The 19,511-nt window shown below is 46.0% G+C and overlaps 1 protein-coding gene across 7 annotated transcripts in view; it reads left to right on the top strand.

The window, feature by feature from the left end:
- The window catches only part of LOC112458041 (protein roadkill), an 83,971-nt gene that overhangs the window by 49,512 nt on the left and 14,948 nt on the right, over positions 1 to 19,511 (top strand). For 2 of the 7 annotated variants that reach the window (XM_025021444.1, XM_025021443.1), the window contains exon 1: positions 12,703 to 13,133. The exons of 2 other annotated variants lie outside the window; for them this stretch is intronic. In XM_025021444.1, the coding sequence (XP_024877212.1) occupies positions 13,018 to 13,133 (116 nt within the window). In that variant the 5' untranslated portion in view covers positions 12,703 to 13,017. Of the gene's footprint in view, positions 1 to 12,258; positions 13,173 to 19,511 lie in introns of those variants that run through there. 3 more of the 7 variants (XM_025021442.1, XM_025021441.1, XM_025021445.1) reach the window with 2 other exon arrangements.

The raw sequence follows: 19,511 nt of genomic DNA, 5'->3' as shown, positions 1-19,511 counted from the left end.
AATAATTTACGATATTTGCGCGGACGTATGTGGCGACAGTTGCCGTAGCTCTCTTATCATTCCGATTAGATCTCATTGTCAGCCGCATTGTTTGCATTTTTCTTTCTTTAAACACTTCTAATAAAATTTACAGATCTCAAGATTAGATGTAGAATAATAATCTGATACATTAATAATGCCTGAGAATACTTCTCCCTACGCAATTCGCTAATGTCTTTCGTCCTTTGCACACGTAAAGCAGTTGAATCAATTACAATCACTTATGTAAATGAAAAGGTTAAATATAGCACTATAGAGAAATTTGATCGTTAAATATACGCACACTGGATACCATTAATGGTCTCGTTGTTCGCTCTGAAATAATTCCAATCACAAAGTGCGCAAGCATCTGTGAAATTACGTCTCATTTTCAGAGTTTTGATATATAACAGAGTTCTGTTTTAGAATTTCTGATATATCATTCAGAGCTTTAAAAGAAGATACTAAATAGGGAAAATAGGTACTAGATTTCTAAAAAAGAAATTTCTCTCCGTATGGAAAAATTCCATACGAGAGCCAATAAATCACCGGGACTCTTTCATTCCATCAAAAAATATTAAAACTCAATCTCGATTAAAATAAAAAAAGTTATAATTAATTTCTTCATGTGATAAAAACATGAAAATCAACATGTGAAAATTTTTAAATTTCTACCTTTTCTTTCATTTTAAAAGAATCGGAATTTCTTTTGTGTGAGGCTATCTAAATCCTAAATTCAATAAAGAGCGAGAAATTTGTCAATTGTATTAAATGTCTGAAAATGAAGGATGAATTTCACAGAGGTAGAAGCAGAAACCTTGTAGGCAATTTGGCCTTCGATCGTGTATATACCGCCGTTGTTTGCTTGCCGTTTGGTTGCTCAGCGATAACTTCGATAAGCTTTCGCATACTATACAGTTGCTTACGTAGTATTTATAAATAAAAATAAAAATAAATCACCCTCTATTCTCTCTAAATACTCGGTTTTCGAGCGGTATTAATTTTTTACACAATTATACAACATTGCTAGTGTCGAGAATCCTTTAGAAAATGCTTTAATATGTTCAGAATTATTCGAAAAATATTTTAGATAAACCGGAACTGTTACATTTCGTACAGCATATCACTCTTTTCTCTCTAAATACTCGGTTTTTGGGCGGTATTAATTTTTTAAACAATCATACAACATTGTTAGTGTCGGGAACTCTTTAGAAAGTGCTTCAGTATGCTCAGAACTAGTCGAAAAATATTTTAAATAAACCGGAACTCCGAGATTTCTGAAAAACTAGCAGATAATTTTTTCAATGGACTTTTTTTTTGCTAAATCAACAGAACTATTATTAAAAAGTATCAGGAACTATAGAACTCGACTGCATACGAAAAGAACTCCCTTTTATTTTTGATCTGCTGGAAAATGATATGCCAACTTCACAGACATCTTTTCGTCCTCATCGTCTCGCCGAGTCAAGAGGAATCGACGCGATTTTGAACATTGATATTCAGCAGACTATCTCAATCGCATCCTTTAATTAGCATATGCTTTAATCTTTAGATTACCGAACGATAAAACGTTCCATTTGCATATCAAGAAACGCAATGTTACTTTTATAACGAAATGAATAATAGATTCACTCATTAGCAAATAATAAATCATTGTTTAATAACGTTTAAAAATTATTAAATATTACAAATCACGATATCAGCAATAAGTATCAAAATTAATGAAATTAAAGGTGTTTTTAAAACGAAAATTAAAATTGAATTTTTATCGGGAATGCTTCAGACTTGGATGTAATTTTTTCTCGGCGTTGTTTACGTCAAGCCTCATTGTAATTGAGACATCTCTTGTCGGTTTATCCGCCGACGCCTTTTCCGCATGCTTTATCGCAATTCTGCGTGCGAATCCGTCGCATTATTTCTTTATCGGAACGTTCATTCCTACATGATGAGCTGCGAATGCTTTACGGGCTGTGTAGCGCGAGCGAGACGGTGCGACAGCGAGGACAAAGAAGAAGAAGAAGCGGCAATTTGTACCGTTGCACGTAGACAACGATATTTCGCAGCTATTGTGAATACATTCGAACGTGACATCATTCGTCCTCGCGGTTACATAAAGATATCGGCGTCATTAGTCGCTAACATCGATAATCCTTACGTGATTCCTTTACTGTGCGCGCGCATTTAACGCTCCTGTGTAATCGCATCGTACCGACATTTAAGGACTAATGGCTGCACAAGCGGTCGTTGCTGATGACCAGATTAAAGGAAAAAAAGAAAGGAAGATATCCGTAAGCATTGTGTCTCGAAAACGCCGAGAACCGGAATGCCGTCGAGGCCACGGTAATTTTTCAATTACACCGGTCTGGCTTTATTTCACAATGTAATTTAATTCGTATATCTTATAACAACTTAACAACTCTCTTATAATTTTATACGTACTGAACCTCGTGCTTCTGCGAGTTGATACTTTTAGCCTTTAATTCATTTCGAGCAAACTTTGATAAGATTTTGTTTCAAGCCTATTATGTCGAGGGTGTCCCCCAATTATCGCTTAAACAATACTTTAATAACATAATATAACGTGATAATAACAGGCGATATTCCGAAAATTTTTTAATTACACTTAAGCCGAACTCGTTGGTCTTTACCTATACTTTTATCATACTTTTTTTTTATATGGAAGAAATCTTCGAAAAGACTCCCCGCCTCTCGGGCCTGAGGCGGGGTTGTGCCGGATTCTACGGGCGCTTATCGCAATTACGGGGGATACACCAGGAAGGCCAAAACCCCCCTGAGCCTGCCCCCAGCGCAACGTCGCCCATAGCCTACCGGTTAAAACCCCCACAAGTCCCTTCTAGGCGCTATATAGAAGGGGACCCGGGAAACGCAATGATCACATCCATGGTCCCCCCCACGCTAGCCTTTTTAGGCGTCCTTTTGGGGGGCTCTTAAGGAGAGCCCCCTCCCTGTCCTTAGACAGAAAAACTAATAAGTGGGTGACTGGGGGGGACTAACCCCAGCCAACCACCCCCCCACTCTGAGGGTGCTGACCCATCGGGGGGCGCCGTAGCAACCAGTCAAGGTCCTATTGCCTCCCGGAGGGCACGACGCTCATCGGCCCACGCTGGACAATGTTCCAGCGTGTGCTGCGCCGTGTCCGCCCCCTCCGTGCAATACTTCTATCATACTAGAGTTTCCATTATTAACTAATTCGCGGGATGTCGCTATTGAAATTTTAGCATTGTAAGATTGTATATCCCCCTAAAGCTGACAAAAATATATTTAGTCGAAATACGAGAGAGTTTCGTAAGACTCACGAAACTTGCTCGACGTTGCGGGATATTCCAGATTCGACCACTGGCATGACCGTGCTCGATCGCGTCAGCGTCGTTCTCGTTGTCAAGGAGGCTAACTGTTTGATTAGATTAGCGTGTGCAAATAACGGCGACGGTGATCCGACCTCGGTTCCGCCGACCGTGCGTATCTCGTTAGGCTTTGTCGAAAACCTCCGGAAAGTGCGAACGGAAAAGAAAGCCGCGGCTGCTTCCGGGGTCGGTAGAATGGCACAATGGGCGAGGGCGAGCACGTAGCCGCGGTGTATAGCGACCATCGAAATGGTTATTTTCGACGGTGAGGTCGTCTAGGACGCGGTAAAACGAGCACTCGAGGACATCCTGGGTGTATGTGTGCATGCATGTGTGTATAGGTGTGTACGCGACGACGTATGTTCCTCTTTGCCTCTCACGTTGCCGTCCCATCCATTCTACACCCGGCCGAGCCTACACGGAGACGTAACTTTAACATGACCTCCGGCGTTTCCTGCTTGTCGTCGTCGTCGTTCAGAGATCGATAATAGTTCGGCAGTGATCGATCGCTAAACGACGATACATCACGAGGAAACATCGGGAGAAGTTGAAACTAAAGGAAGCAACGTATTTATCTTTTGTCGAAGAATTTGCGCGCTCGTGCAAAAAAGAGTGTCTCCAAATTAGACAGTCATCTCGGAATTCGAAGGCGATCTTATGCCGGAAACCTATCCGGTTGGAATTATAATGAAATTGATTTTAAACAGATCAATAGAGAGGCTCTGGAATAGAGAACCTAATAAGTTAGGCGAATATGTAAAGTAGATTTATCCGTTGTCGAACTCGGTCGCTTTCGACCTTCTCTCTCCTTCAGACCCGGCTTTTGAAACACTCACAATACCTCAAGGTGTCTTTTATTCTCTCGTCGCTCGTCGCGGCCGATCCAGAGAGGCAATTTCATTAGGCCCGACCGTATCTCGGGCTATTTGCCGAGCGACGTTACTCGATATTAGTTTATTCCGAGCGCGGGTGATCGATAACGTTCGTCGTCATGCGGCGAGAGAAGCGCGTGCGAGGAGCATACGTCGTTCTACATCGCTTTTAGATTGCAGAATGACCTTAACCCCGGTATCGGTAATCGATGGGATCGATCGGGGTCTTTACGTTGCCACCCCGCGGAGGTATCTACCGGCCATCCCGGGGCTGTCGAAGGCCACGGTCGACTAATCCGAACTTGGCAGATTCTCGTGAAATATGCATCGAATCCTCGCCGAATTCCTCCCCGGAGGCCCCTTTTTAGCGACCTACCGTTTCTAGATTAATTGATTAAAGAACTGTCTTGAATATCCCTCGTTCTAGCACGGAAAATAGGCATTACATCTGCGTTACAGCTTATCTAGCTATAACTATACAAGTTAATTGTTCTAAAAGGATGAATATAATCGGATTAAGAATGTAAGCATTCCAAGTTAGGAAAAATAATGAAAGCATCTTGGAGAGAATATTTTTTCTGATGAAATTCATTGTTGATAGGAAGAACGGAGCTTTTCCTCGAGATTTAAGACCGTCCGTAATAACTTGACAACGTGGTCGTTTTTTATTAAGTTTATTAAGTTGCAGAAGCCCCATATTATCCACAATTAAGCTTTTTTTCTCGTGAGCGAGACAATTCAGATTTGCGATTGATTCAGATCGATACGACTTTCGCGAAAATTAACTGTCGCTTCGAAAAACATCTGCTTCACGATCGGCAGAAATCTCGGTAATTAAACTATGTAATATACCGGTCTTCGATGATTCGATACACAACCAGCGAACCAGTTCGATGCGATCTTAGGTTCGTCGTGGCTGCAGCCGGCCTCGCCTCCGTACGTTTTACGGCCGAGCGAATCCGAACTCGCGCGCAAGGGTAATTAAGTTAACGAGCCGACCCGGGAGCACCGTTAATTAATTTGTCATACCGGGCTTCTCGGTGAATTCCGAGTAAAACTATTAAGCGCGTTTCCGTTCATCTCGCGACAGAGCGCGAATAATGGGCGCGTTTAATCTGCATTGTTTTTTTTTTTTATCTTCACAAACGTTTGCGTAATTTACGATATCTTACATTATATTTCTTATTCCCGATAACAAAAAGAATTAAGTCTACAAATAAAGGCGAATTGAGTTGATGTAATTAGTTTTTGCAAATCACAATGATAGAATTATGTGTGTTCTGTTACATATAAATTAAATCGCATTTGTGGAGAAATTTGCAATATTTGTATGATTTTTCTATTTGGTAAACATACAATACGAGTTGATGTAGAAGAAAAATGGTTACATCGATCGATCGGTGTCGCGCACGATGGTGTCTCTCTCTTTTAAAGCGGAGATCGCCTAACGCGCGCGCGACGCGACGCCTTGGCCCACAAGAGAGGTGCCGACCTCATTTTTATTACAATTCAAACGCGCCCTCCTACCTGTCCTCCCAGAAGAAATGTCAGCGATTGTCGGCGGAATCGGGCACACGGAGAAATCTCTTTCGTCGATATGAATAATATCGTCGCTCCGCGCCGCGAGTCGCCGGGAAGTTAGAGTTTCTTGGCACGCGACACACCCGTATTGTGTTCCGCGATTAACATTAAAATTTAATTTCACGGTTTGGACGGGGACGCGCTGTCGAAACGAGAGGAGACGCGATCGCATATCCGCCTACACATTTATTTCGCTCGTATATCGCGCCGGTGAGAGTGCCACGGAGACGCGTGTCAGGCCGCACAATGAAGAAAGTGGAAAACAACGGCTATCGTTTAAGCCACTTATATTAAGGGAAAGTCGAGAGACTAGATCGAGTATATAGGAAACGCGGATGCTCTCTCGCGAGGGAACGAGGCTTCTGTATGTCGAAACGAAGCGAAATCGAGCGTCACAAGCTGCTATCGCGATCGGCGCAATTCGAGCGGCTCGCGGATTTACCACCGGCTTCAATCGCGCATGTTTCTCGGAACGATGATCCAAGCGCGAATCGCCGCGGCACGACGTGAGAATCGCGTTGCATTTCGCGCTCGCGCAACATCGCGGAGCGGCGCGCGATATATTCGTTGCCGTGTATAGAGCGTGTCCTACGAGCTGTTCTAACGGTCTTCCGCCTTGACCGAGTTGAGCGAGGTCCGTGTCAGATCCCAGCGTCTTGACTTTGACTCCGTTTTATCGTAAAAGTCATTTCCACGATCAATTACCCGACCGTGAAGCGACCGGCGCGGCGCGGCGTGTGCGCGCGAGAGACCGCGAGCCGTCCTCATCGTCTTCTTTCGTCGGCTGGGCTCGCGACGCGGATTCGCGCGTTTAGCCGCGCGCGTAACGCTCGCGTCGATTGTTTCGAGAGATCGACCGAGCTCTCTGGACTCTGCATGCGTTTCCGCAAGATTCTCGGAAAAAGATTCTCCTGCCCGCTTTTCACCTATGATCCGCGTCTCTCTTGGAGCGAGGCCAACTCCCGCGGCGAGCGTTACTCGCCTGGTCGACACCGCGCGCTTCTCGAATCGTTAACACTTTAACCTTTCGCGACTCGCGAGTTTCCGAAAATAAATCGATGCTAAATGTCCTGCTATTATAATGTCAGCCTTCGATATTGATTTGTGTGAATTATTCGGCGCTTTTAGAGAGATAGGAAAGTTACGAGGCTCGCGGAGGTTAATAAATTCCGTTTTTATCTCGTATACAGCCCGTTTGTTGTACGGAGTAAATCGATTCAAATGACTTCCGTCGATTTGGTGATTTCCGTCGTTGATGGCGACGAATTTACGAGGGTTCGGGAAATACGTATGTAATTCGCGGTTCGTATATGTAATGCCCGGTGTTAATGGCGAGAGGACGTCATCTTCGGGGCTCTCTCGTGGAAAAGTCCGGACGAGGAAGCCGTCGGGCTTAGCTCGAGGTCACGCACAAGCCGCGTGTCGTTATTTTTGTCAATAGAAATCACGCGCGGGAGGTACAGAGGTGTGTTTTCGAGCGCCGCGCGTCTGAACAATGAACGATAAAAGGAAGAAAAAGAAGAAGAAATCTTCGCGGCCTCGCGGAAATGCATAGAGCGGCCTAAATAATGGTAACTTGGACATTCGCGGCTCTGCCGACCACGTTGGATCTCTCTTTTTAGCCGCTTCGCTTGGCATTTAATCGACGGCCGTGAGGAACATATGCATTTACAAGCGTCTATTTACATACGCGGTCTGACAGGCCGTACAAAAGCATTAATAATTTATCTTCTCGAGAGACCAGTCTATGATAAAGTGATAAATTTAAAACGCATATCATTATATGTGTAAGCAAGTACGTTTTTGACATTGTCGGATAGAATATCGTCCGTAGCTAATGAATAACGACTTAAAGCGTGTATTAGCGCATATAAAATAATCAGCTAATATTTTTTCACCAAAAATATGTACAACGCATCGACAGGTGTGTGTCTTAGCGTAAATAAAATATAACACTCTGACATTTTTACAAATACGGAGCTATTATTCATTATTCGCGAGTACATCTTGCCCAACATCGGTCTCATGACACGCCGAAGTCGGGAACATGAATACCGAACGGAGTTGTGGAACATCTAGATATCCGCGTCAACATTAGCGCAGCCGCACAATACCGTTCCCAATTCACGTTCGACGTCTCCGCGCTCGCGCTCTCCGAATAAAACGCGCGACGACTGTAATGCGCCAGCGATACGTCTTAATTTGTCCCTTAATCTCTCCCGTCTCTGCGCGCGTATTTCACGTCGATCGCGGCCGGCCGCATTAATCAGGCATCATTCGGCACGTCGAACATGCGACATGAGAACGTTGCTCCCCCGGCGCGCCGAGAAATCGCATCGGACTCGCCGGAGCGTAGAATGGTATGGAGTATTCGTGGTGGTTGGTAGTGTAGTGCGGTGGTGATGGTAGTGGAAGTTGTACGCTCGCTCTCATTAGCCATGGTGAGTGCTCGACATGGTGTGGTACCACCACCGCCGTCGCCGTCGCCGTCGCCACCACCGCCACCGCCGCGTGGCATAGGTGGTAGCTTCGTTCTATCGACCGAGCGAGCGGCTCGGCTCGGCTCTCTCGTCCCGTGACCTGACCTCGTCTGAACCCTCCGCCGCCGCCGCTGCTGCTGCTGGCTGCGCCTCTTTCTCTCTCTCTTTCTCCGTCTCTCTCCCTCTTCGTCTATCTCTCTCTCTCTCTGCTTCGCTCGTTCTAACGCAATCACCTCTCGCGGCATTACGAGCAGCCGCTCTTCTCTTTTCTCCCTCGTTCCTCCCACCCCTGATACCATCGCCATCGTCGTCACCGTCGTCGTCGTTTGTTCCCCGCTTCCCCGAAGCCTGCTCTCTCCGCCATAGTCTCTCGCCTCCACCCTCCGCGGAGGAGCGCGATAGAGCGCTCTCGTGCTCTCCTCCCGGTGCTTTCTATACGATATTAGCGCGCCCGAACTGGAACAACGCCCCAAAACTTGCAAATCGCGTAATCCGCCTCGCTCGCGCGCTTATCTCTCTCTCTTTTCTACAATTTTTATTTCTGCTCGGTTGCGTTATCTGTCTCCGTCCGTCGCTCGCCGTTTTCATTTTCATTTTCATTCTCGTTGTATTGCTATTTTTACATTTCTTTTTTTTTAACGCTCCTCCGATAGCACGATTTCTTCCGTATCAATTGCCGCCTTCTTTTTCTCGATAGCTCGACGCAGCTGCGTTATTGCTGCGTTGCAAAAATTTCGTTGAATTGCTACATGCGTTCGCAACGGAGAGCAGCGGCGGGCACTCCCTGACGTAATCGTGCAAATTAATTCGACTCGCCCAACAGACCATCGCGAGAAAGTTTACTCTTTTCTGTATCAAGTGTCCTCTGTAACACGGAAAAATCTCTCGATTCGCGGCGAAATTTGCACAACAATGGCGGAACAATTGGCCATTGTTTACCATTCGCTAATTGAAATATCTTCCTCGTGGAATGTACTGCACTTGTGTGTGCGTACGTTGCTCGCATTTTGTCTTAATTAAGTTTAAATCTTTACCTAAGCTTACATTTTTAATTTTTTCTAATTGAAATTTCAGCTTCTATATTTCTTCACTTACACGTATCTGTTTGTGTTTGTAACGAAAATTACGCCACGATGCGTAGCTCAAATTGCAGCTCGGCTTTATACGTTGGCGAATATGAAGATCGCATTTGAAGTAATCGCGGAGTGAAAATCGCTCCTCCTGCGTACTCTTTCTCTCTCTCTCTCTCTCTCTCTCTCTCTCGCACTCGCATATTTAAGCGCTAAATGAACGCGCGGCCCTTAGTCACTGGATTATCCACGTGCGATTGCGGCCGACTTTACATTCAACACGGTTCTCCACACATTCAGACAAGTTTCGCGCGCGCTCAATAAGGCAGCTGGCAATAAGGCAGTCGTAACTATACCTGTATTACATAGCACGTTCTCAATTTTACTTATCCACGACAGAAATTGCTCCGAACTTTGTGGACGGAGATACACGTAAACGTCGTCGTCGTCGTCGTCGTCGTCGTCGTCGTCGTCGTCCAATTACAACCCCGGGAATATCCCTCACCTCACTCGGTGAAATACGAATTTACGAGTTAAAGCGGTTCAACTTCGTTTTCAAAATGCGCGCACGCTCGCGAGGGACCTTATTAATTCCAAGTTTCTCTAAGAAGGATAATAAATAAGACCGAACGAGGGCGAAACCTAAGAGGGTCGCGTGTGGAGAGAGAGAGAGAGAGAAATACGTAGAAAAAGAAAACGATGGCTACGTATCGAGAAACTTGTAATATATCGGAAACCCGTGCATTAACGCAGGGGCGGCAGAGTCTTTAGTAATAATAACGGCAAACAGCGAAAAAAGCGTAATGCACGCGAATAAAAGAAATGGAAATAGTAGCGAGCCATTAGAGGGTATATAAAACGTGACTCTCCCGTGCGCCGTGGGGCGGACGGGGCTCAGGGTCATTTTTCAAGGGGGTCAAGGGGAGCCTGCGCTCCGAGGTCACTCTTATTAATACTACCTTCTCCAATTCAAATTCGAAAACGTACAATTTCCTGCGTTCTCTCTTTTCATTCTTATACGCCTCTTTTCAGTACGTTGAGCTAATTAGGGAGCCAATTGTTAATCGCAAGTATGTAATAATTCTTATTGAAAACTATGTATATATTAAAGATTGCTCTGTCGAGGAAAAATAATTAAAAGTAATATTTTTTAATAATCATATTTTCTTTTTAATTATAAGTGACATTTTATGTTTGTAATATTTTCCTTCATGCTCTCTCATTTCAGATTCTTATTTTAATAAATTTCAACAAAGTTTCGCTTGTGTACTTTATTGCGTAACGTTTATCGAAATGTCTTCTGGCTAAAAGGATAATTGCTATAGTTTTTGTCATTTTTAAATTATTCTTTTCATCTTGTGTCAACTTTATCGATATTTCTGACTCTAGAATTTAGATTTCCGGGTGAGAGAGAGAGAGAGAGTGAGAGTGAGAGAGGCCGAAAAAGAGAAAGAGAGAGAGAGAAAGAAATGGCGGTTTCGGCAGACTATATTTTCTCCGACATTGGCATAACTCTTTCGCTGTACACACACCGGATGTCCCCTCCGCGCCGCGGTGTGGTAAACCGTCGAACGCGGTTTTGCCCGAAATGTATTCCGGTTTTCTCTCCCGGTATCACATCGTTCTCACAATGTCACGACCGTCGTGCGTGATTCCGGCACGGCACGACGTCACGGTCCCATTGACGCCGACCCCTCCGCGAGAGAGGAAGGCACCTTAAAACGGGCTCGTAAAACATTTTCGTGACCCCTTTTTCGCGTAACTGGACGAACCGAGAGAGACGGGCGTGCTCTCTCGGTTTCCGGTTGCCGCGCCGAAAGCCGTCGATGCCTATCGTCGCGCGGCATGTAAGCGCATATGTACGTGCTCGGGACGCGTAAACCAGAAACCAGCTCCTCCGCGCCGCGAGAGAACGTTTGACTTTCATCCTCGCGTTTTCGAATGATTATTTTCGGGAAAACGGAGCGTGTCGTCGTTCGGATCGATTTTTTCGCATCGCGGAGCAAACCGTCCGATCCCTCGAAACGTTTTTCCCATTCGAGGAGGATTGCCGCGCGTTAACCGAATAGCCGAGAAGAAACCTTCCTTCCTTTCATCCCTTCCTTTTGGAAACGTATAGACCCTCGTTTCCGAAGGACTCGATTTACCCTCTCTCTTTCTCTGTCTCTCTGTCTCTCTCTCTCTCTCTCTCTCTCTCTCTCTCTTTCTCTCTCTTTCTCTCTCTCTCTTTCTCCCCCTAATCCTCGACCGGGGGGTTGCACCTTTGTCGAAAGTGGCGCGGAGGGTGGCGTTCAAGGTCTTCTTTCGTATTATTATTTGTTTACGGCGTTATCGGAGATATTTCTCTATTCTTCTCTCGATGACCCCGCTCGTCTATCTGCGAGACAAAGGGATAGTTATATCTCGCGTCTTTCTCAAACCGCTCAAACTGAAATTGCTGAAAAACTCGTTTCGCGCTTCCGCGATTCTCGCGAGGGACAAATGGGAGAGAGAGAGAGAGAGACCGATCCGAATTCGCCGATCGGAGAGCCGTGAAACGAACCCGCGGTCGAAGTCCAGGAAACGGCGTTTAATACAATTTCGGTGCGGCCTGCGACGAGGCGGCGCACACACGGCACACACGCTCGTGGGGCAACAGAATTTCCTGCAGGGTGGCAGAGAGAGAGAGAAAGAGAGAGCAAGAACGAGAAAGGGTGCGAGAGGGTAGGGAGGTGGAGCCTTGGGTGCGCGCGATGAACGGGACGAAGGGAGATGGTATCGTCGCTCTCTGGCACGACACGAGGTCGCGGAGACGGCCGAACTTGCCCGAGCGCGGCCGAGGCGGTGCGCGCCGGGACTGCCGGGAGTGGGGGAGCGGCGGTCGTTCAGTAGCTTCGCTCAGTCGAGCCAGCACCGTAGGTCGGAGTCGAAGTCGCGAGTCCGCGGAGAGTACCTCGGGAGAGAGCGGCAGCTCGAGAGACAGGAGAGGCCGAGAGAGTGAGAGAGAGAGGAGGCGCTCGATATACGCACGCAGCTGCACGCGCGCACGGCATCGGCGATCCGACGGGGCGAGGAGAACGCGAACGAGGCGAGAGAAACGGCGAGATAAACGAGAACGAGAGATCGAAGCGCAAGTTGGCGATTGGCCGAGCCAGGGAGACCGAGAGAGAGAGACAGAGAGAGAAGCTCTTTTCCGCCATCTCTTCGCTCTCTTCTCCTCCGGATTGATTCCACGAGCGTCGTCGGTCCGTGCATCGCTGCAGCATCGCGACGACCATCGTCGCGTTCGTCTCCGAAAAAAAAAAAGTCTCTTCTCGTCGGCCGTTGTCGTCATCGTTCCGGCGGATGGACGCCAGAAAACATGCGGTGGTGACAGTGACCGGATACCGAGGAGCGGAAGGACTGCGGAACTATTCTCAGGCAGCAAGCGGGTAATTATCGTTGTCGATCGTGTTACGCGAGAGAAAACCGTCGTGCTCCGTGGTCGATCGAGTCGGAGCCGGGTGAACGAGAGTTAGAGGGAAAGAGAGAGAGAGGGAGAGAGAGAGAGATACTGTAATAGAGAGAGGGAGGAAGGGTACTCTCTTTGCGACTCAACCGGAAGTTATGACGAGCTCGCGCTTCGTTCAAGGACGAAGAATTGTCCGCGCGCATGTGTCCAGTAGTGGGATATAGTGTCAACGACAAGTCGCCGCTCGCAGATCTGGATACCTTGCTGTCGACACCCGCCGGGCCCGGATTGTCTCATGTCAGGATGGCGCTGGCGCGGTACGTACAATCGTACGGCTCGCCGTTGTCGGAGCTAGGGTGGGTCTTCTCGTCCGTCCGGGGGCTAAACCGAGCGGGAGGGGCGGAGGAGGGAGAGACCGGGGGGGAACGAGGGTTCGTCCGTTTGACCGGTACGCGAGGAGTAATCGCATCGATCCGCGGTGCCGGTAGCGTCGCCGAGCACGCGACGCCGACGAGGACGCTCCTTCCTCCCGGATTTCTCTCTCCTTCCCCTCCCCCCCTGAACCTGAACGGCACGGTATCCGTATACCGGCTGAAATTGAGCGATAAAATCTCGCGCATTCCCGGATTTCCGGAGTTCCCGGACGCGTGCGGGAGCGTTTCTCGAAAGGGGGGGGGAACACGTGGCGCGGGGCGTCGAGTCGAGTCGAAATACCGAGAGCGAAGCCTTGATCGCGATCTGCACCTTTCAAAAATGTATTCCAACCGCAAAGGGACGAGAGGGGTGGCTCTCGGAAGGTCGATCGCGAGGGTCGGAGTCTCGCGGAACTCCCGGGATCTCTTCGTGACTCGCGCGAGGGATCCGCGAGGCTCTGGAACACGCCTCGACGAAGACGCGCGACGGTCAACGACCCGTCGCGACGTCGTCCCTTCGACGAGGATAGCGGCCGAGTATCGCGATGGCCATTAGCCGTACGTTCGTTCTTTTGTCCGTCCGTCCGTCCGGTGCTCTCCCCCAGTCGTCGCGATTCGCGTTCGCGCTTGCCGACTGGAAAGTTCTTGGTCAAGTCGCGAGCGAAGGAGCGCGAATCAAGGTGAATACACCTTTTTACGTTAGACGCCGACCTTCCTGAGGCTGCCTGCCTGATGTGGGCTTCGTCACGGCTCGGCGATTCCGCCGCCTGGCTTTCATATAGACACGTCCGACCGTGAACGCTGAGAGCGCGACTCGATGGAATTCGAATGTAGAAATGTTCCCCGGCGTTATCGTGCCCTCCCCTCGCTCGTTCGTTCGTTCGTTTGTTCCTTCGTGCGTTCGTCTACACTCGGCGAGGACTCGTCGCCGAACGAAAGCGGAATGTTCCTCGGCCAGCAGACGATTCAGCTTCTAAATATTTGATTGATATTCGTCACTTTTACCGAAAGTTCTTTCTCGATATTAAGTATTTATTTTTGAAATATGAAAATCCGTGTGCCATACGTATGTCTTTACTTGCTACATATATTTATTTGATTAATTTTAAACTTGGAGCAAATTTTGAAGCAAAGTACTTTTTATCGCTCGAAAAGTAGAGCGATTGAGATATTAATCACGGGATAGAACGATATATACATTTGCAAGCAATTTATACAATGAGATTAAATATTCGTAAAGCCACGCACACGATAAGCTTTGCGTTTAAATGTCGATTTCAAAATGGTCGAAATGCGATAAATAATATCTCGCTTTTGTCCGTCCTTTTCACGTTTGTCCACTACTTTCACGTTGTTTATTAATAGAGAGTTATTCTATTAATAAATATATAAATATTCTATGCTTCGTAAACTTTCAAAACTTTTTTTGGGGAAAAGAAAAATATTTTTGAGCGTGCGCCTCGCAGTGCGCCTTCGATACATTTTTTCATGATGAGACAAAGAAGCTTTACTGGCCATTACATTTTCCTTATCTACTCTTATCGAGCTACCGATATGGCGATTAACTCCACCAAGTTGAAAGTTATAAGGTCTGTTTACAGTTCACCTCCAAAATAAAATACTTGTATATTTTCATTTACGAATACAAATGTTTGAATTTGAAATGAACATGCAATCACGTAAATTGCGTCGACCGTTCACGCAAATTTCTCTCGGCGACTATAGCCAACGCGTTTAATTGCACGACACCGTTGTACGTCGCGGAAATCGGTATTTCCAGTTTTGTCAATGGGATGGGTCTCGTTACCGTTAGTCATTACTTCCTGTTTCTGTGCGCTTCCACGAGGCTCGATTCGAAGGCGGGATGAATCACGGGACTGTGGACGAATCTTCGGAATCCCCTTCCCGTCGATCCTTCCCGGTCCTCCCACGTCGAGCAAGTATTTAGGACTTGATTTTTAAAGCTGCGACGAGTATCCTTGACACTGCTACGTCCTTCCCGCAAATGCAAAAATTACTTGTTACCCTGAGAATTGCTGCAACTATCTCGCTCCCACGTTTACAATGTTGATTATCTCGCACAGAAAAAAAAGAAGTGTCAAATCAACACCGATATATTTGTGTACACGCAAAAATATATAATCTTTTTATAGTATTATATTTATTGTTAACTTCAGCTATATAATCTTTTTATAAGAATTCCAACCTTTAATTCAACTTTTTTTTCTTGATTGATATAACTTCGTTTAACTATATAAATGACTTCATTCAAGCAAGTTTTCTTCGTTTAATGCAATATAATCTCATTTCAAGATTACATATTCTTGCGTATATACAAGTATATTAGTGTTGATTTGACACTTGTTTTTTTTTCTGTGCGACAGCAAAAGTTTACTAGCACGTTGACTGCCATGGTGACTGGCATTATCAAAACTTTTTAAAACGTTTGTAAGAAATAAATGCCATTTAATATAAAGTTTTGAATCACATAGTTAGATAACAACGTAAAATAGAAAAGATACGATTTATCGCGCTACCCGTATAAGCCTTATTTAATCATATTGCACATATATTTTATCATATATACAGTATATGCTTATGATAGTGCAAATTCTACTGTGGCGTACACAGTAAGAAATATGAAACTCGCTGGCCAGACAACGCGCGCCGAGCGCGTGTGTTTAAATTTTATAAACTTTCCACAGATTCCATTTTGCGTGGTCCGCAATAAATGTCGACGACGCGTTTGGAAATGTCGCGTAATTTAGAACCCAAGAGCGAAGCACGAATCTGCAATACGTCCTATATTAAAATCCTGGTACAAAATCCGCCCGAATTTAATAATAGAAAATTCGCAGTTTCAATTTGATTTCAAGATTTCACGCTTGTCCGCGCTCGTCGGCGATTATTCCGAATTCAGAAAGTCAAGTGTTTTAATCCTCTCGTGGTCGTTACCTGACGATACATTATAAAAGCAGCATTATATTGATAAATCTCCGATTGATCAAAAATATTTCAGTTTTAACGCGGACTTGATCGGCGCGTTATGGCTTCCAATCGCTAATTGCACCGATTGCTGTTAAACGAATATGAGCGACAAAAACATATTAGACGAAATACGTAACACCGGAAGTGCCGTGCGCCGTTTCGAGCTATCACGCGACTTATCATCCAGCCAACTCGCCAGCTCTGCATCTTTTTACATCATTGCGTCCAGCTACCTGCTCGCATTTCCGTATCTCGAATCCTTACAGTTAATCGTGCCCGTAGCTCCCGCGTCGGCGTCGTGACCTTCTCGCCTATCGCGTCGAAGATTTACGACTGGTCGAAGTGTACAGATGCCTTTTGGTCTTGTTCAGGCACGTTTCTCTTTCATCGTTTTCACGAGCGCTTAATTCCTCGACGATCCTTGACTGCCACATCACGGGAATGACGCCTGCATTTCTCGAGTTACGGTTACGGCGCTTGCACACGGGGTAGGGACGATGATTTTAATTTTTTTTAATTCGTATGTGTCATTTGTGCGCGCATAATGCGGACGCTTGGCCAGTAGCGAGAACCCTAGCCGCGTGCCGAGAAGCCGACAGCTTCCAAGGAAACGCAGGTGTGATTTGCATAGGATCGCTATTCGCTGCATTTTGCCGGCGGTCGAAGCGTTGAATTCCCGTCGAAGGAAACGCATTGATGCGCCTTTAACGTCACGAAAGGAAAATCATTCACGGCGAAACGGGCTGCGGCAAGGCCGCATTACCTGTAATTCGCGGGGAACTATATAGCGGACGTATCCATCAATCATTTCGCAGCTGTCGCGCTTATCTCTAATTCCTCGCCGCGCTCAGTCGACGCTGGCGCAGCGATTGATCCGAGGATTTGCCGTGGCCGGTCAGGTAACGTTTCGCGTTTATTAAAAAGCAGCAAATTGGATAACTCCGGGATTAACGCGGGAAATATTCCCGACGTCAGGATTGCTCGCGTAACGAACTTTATTGAGCGTAATTAGAGCGGGTCACTTGTCCCCTCCCACGCGTTCAATCAAAAGTTTCTCGTTACCACGCTTAAACTCGACGACGGCGAAAAAGTATTTCGAGTCCAATCTAATATTAGAGACTGGGAACTTAAATTTTATAACACAAACCCCGCTTTGCGATTCTATTCAAGTGAATTTTTATTTTATTATTTTATGGGTGAGGCAATAAATTTAATTTGTATAATTCTCTAACTCGCGAGTTATATAACTTTTACGCTTTCTAATTCGTAATTTTATGTACTTGTGCGTTTCAGAATATCTTAAAAGAAGTTCTAATTGATTTAGATATCATAAATGAGATGATCATAAAGATAGTGTCTGACAGTTGGTTATGATGTCACTGCGTGTTTTACATTTGGAAAACAGCTCGTAAAATTCTAGACTCTTTGTTTTCGCTACATCCAAAGCCGGAGTCAAACCGTCGAACAAACACGAATGAACAGCTTGCTTCAATGAGCTCGTTCGGTCTGGATTACTCTGGATTTACCTTCGAGCGCGATTGTTGATATACATAAATAGTTAATTACTCCGTTTTTTTTTTGTTTTTTTTTTTGTTTTTACATAATCAGATAATCACGGTTGTGTAACGGACAACGAGAGCGTACGCGGGGAGAAGCGATCCGGAGGCGCGTTCAGCTCGCGTCACGTCAAACGACGAATCGGAAAAGCCGCGGCCTTGCATCACGGTAATGTTATTGTTTGCGTCACAATATTTTCTCGTCAGCCAGCGCGAATGCAAAATGTCGGGAATGGCTTTGAGTGTCTTTGTGCCCCGCGGAAACAGCTGGTCCCGTGCGCGCGGTCGTCGATACGCGGCATTCGTGTAAGTGTTAGTAGTAGTGCGCGCGCGCACACACTATTACCGGCCACCACATCTACTTGGCCGCACTGCTCCGTCTCGTACGACACAATCGTCGTAGATTAAAACACCTGCCCATATTCCGAATAACATCGATTACCGCTCCCCGCTTCGATCACGTCACCTCGATTAGCACGCGACGTTCCACTTCTGATCGAGTGTGTATTAAATTTAGTCGAAGGCTTTATTGACAAATCATTTAGCAATGCAGATACCAAGAGTTTCGGTAAATGCGGCGGTGCGAGGATCTAACGAGTGCCACGAACGATCGTTCCATCGCTCGTTTGATCTCTTTTTAAGATCTTGGGCAGAAAATCTGCAAACTTTTGTGTCACTACTCGTTCTTCTCGTTCGACTTTCAAGGACTCTGATAAACATCTGGGATTCGATGACGAGAATAACGTGATTATTCAGGAGTACCGCTTTGGCACCGATATTAATCTTTCAAGCCGATTTATTTTTTTGCTTTTTCGTTAAATCGAGATCGGCGGTATCTCGACGTCACTAGTTTTCGTACGTGATTTACGTTTCGGGGAATTATTTGAATATTATTATAGCCGTGGCACACGCACACGCGTACAGACGGTAGTCGAGGCCAATCGATGTCCGGGACTCGATGAAATAAAGCCAAGTATAAAGGAGGAAGAGGCGGAGGATACGATGATGGCGGTGGTGGTAGTGGTGGTGGTGGTGGTGAAGCGTGGCGGAGGGAAAGAAGGAAGGAAGGTTGTCCCTCGCGCTTGGTGGCAACCTTCGGCTTCAAGGGTACAGGGCCGTACGTCCCCCTTGAGGGTTCGCTTCCCCTCTTCCATAATGGACGACGACGACGGATCCCTCGGAATTCAAAACCGACACCCATTATGAAGAAACCAGACGGAAGGTCCCCTTGAAAATCATCCTCTATCCCTCGCTTTCGCTTTTCTTAGTCTGCGTCGAATCCTATCTAGGCATTCCTTTTAGGTAATATACAAAATCATGAGGGATCAGTTTTCTATACACATAGATGAGATTTCTTCCGAGATTTCTCAAGTTTCACCATCTTTTTAATTTTATTTGTTTACTTCTTTATCGGGTTATGTCTTTTAATACGCATCTCGTTAACGTAATTGCAATTAAAACGTTGCTCTTAATATGTATATAGACGTTATGATCACCTGCAAAATGGGCGGGTGTTTTATTGCAGCAAGATTTGTCAGTCGCTTCTCACTCGTTTATTCAGAACCAATAAAATGTATCGCAATCAAATGCCATGCGTTATATTTTTACGCTTAAACAACACAAATCGCGTCTTTGCCGCAATTATTTTGACCATTGCTTAAGAATGCCTACATTTAAGTATACTTTTTTACATGAATTATTTTTAAAACGGCAATTCGTCGTCTTATTTAGGTACTAG

Source organism: Temnothorax curvispinosus, unplaced genomic scaffold (genome assembly GCF_003070985.1).
Source record: "Temnothorax curvispinosus isolate PA1 unplaced genomic scaffold, ASM307098v1 QBEX01008615.1, whole genome shotgun sequence".
NCBI lineage: Eukaryota > Metazoa > Arthropoda > Insecta > Hymenoptera > Formicidae > Temnothorax > Temnothorax curvispinosus.
Note: the sequence above shows the minus strand (reverse complement) of the source record. Positions and strands in the feature narration are given on the sequence as shown.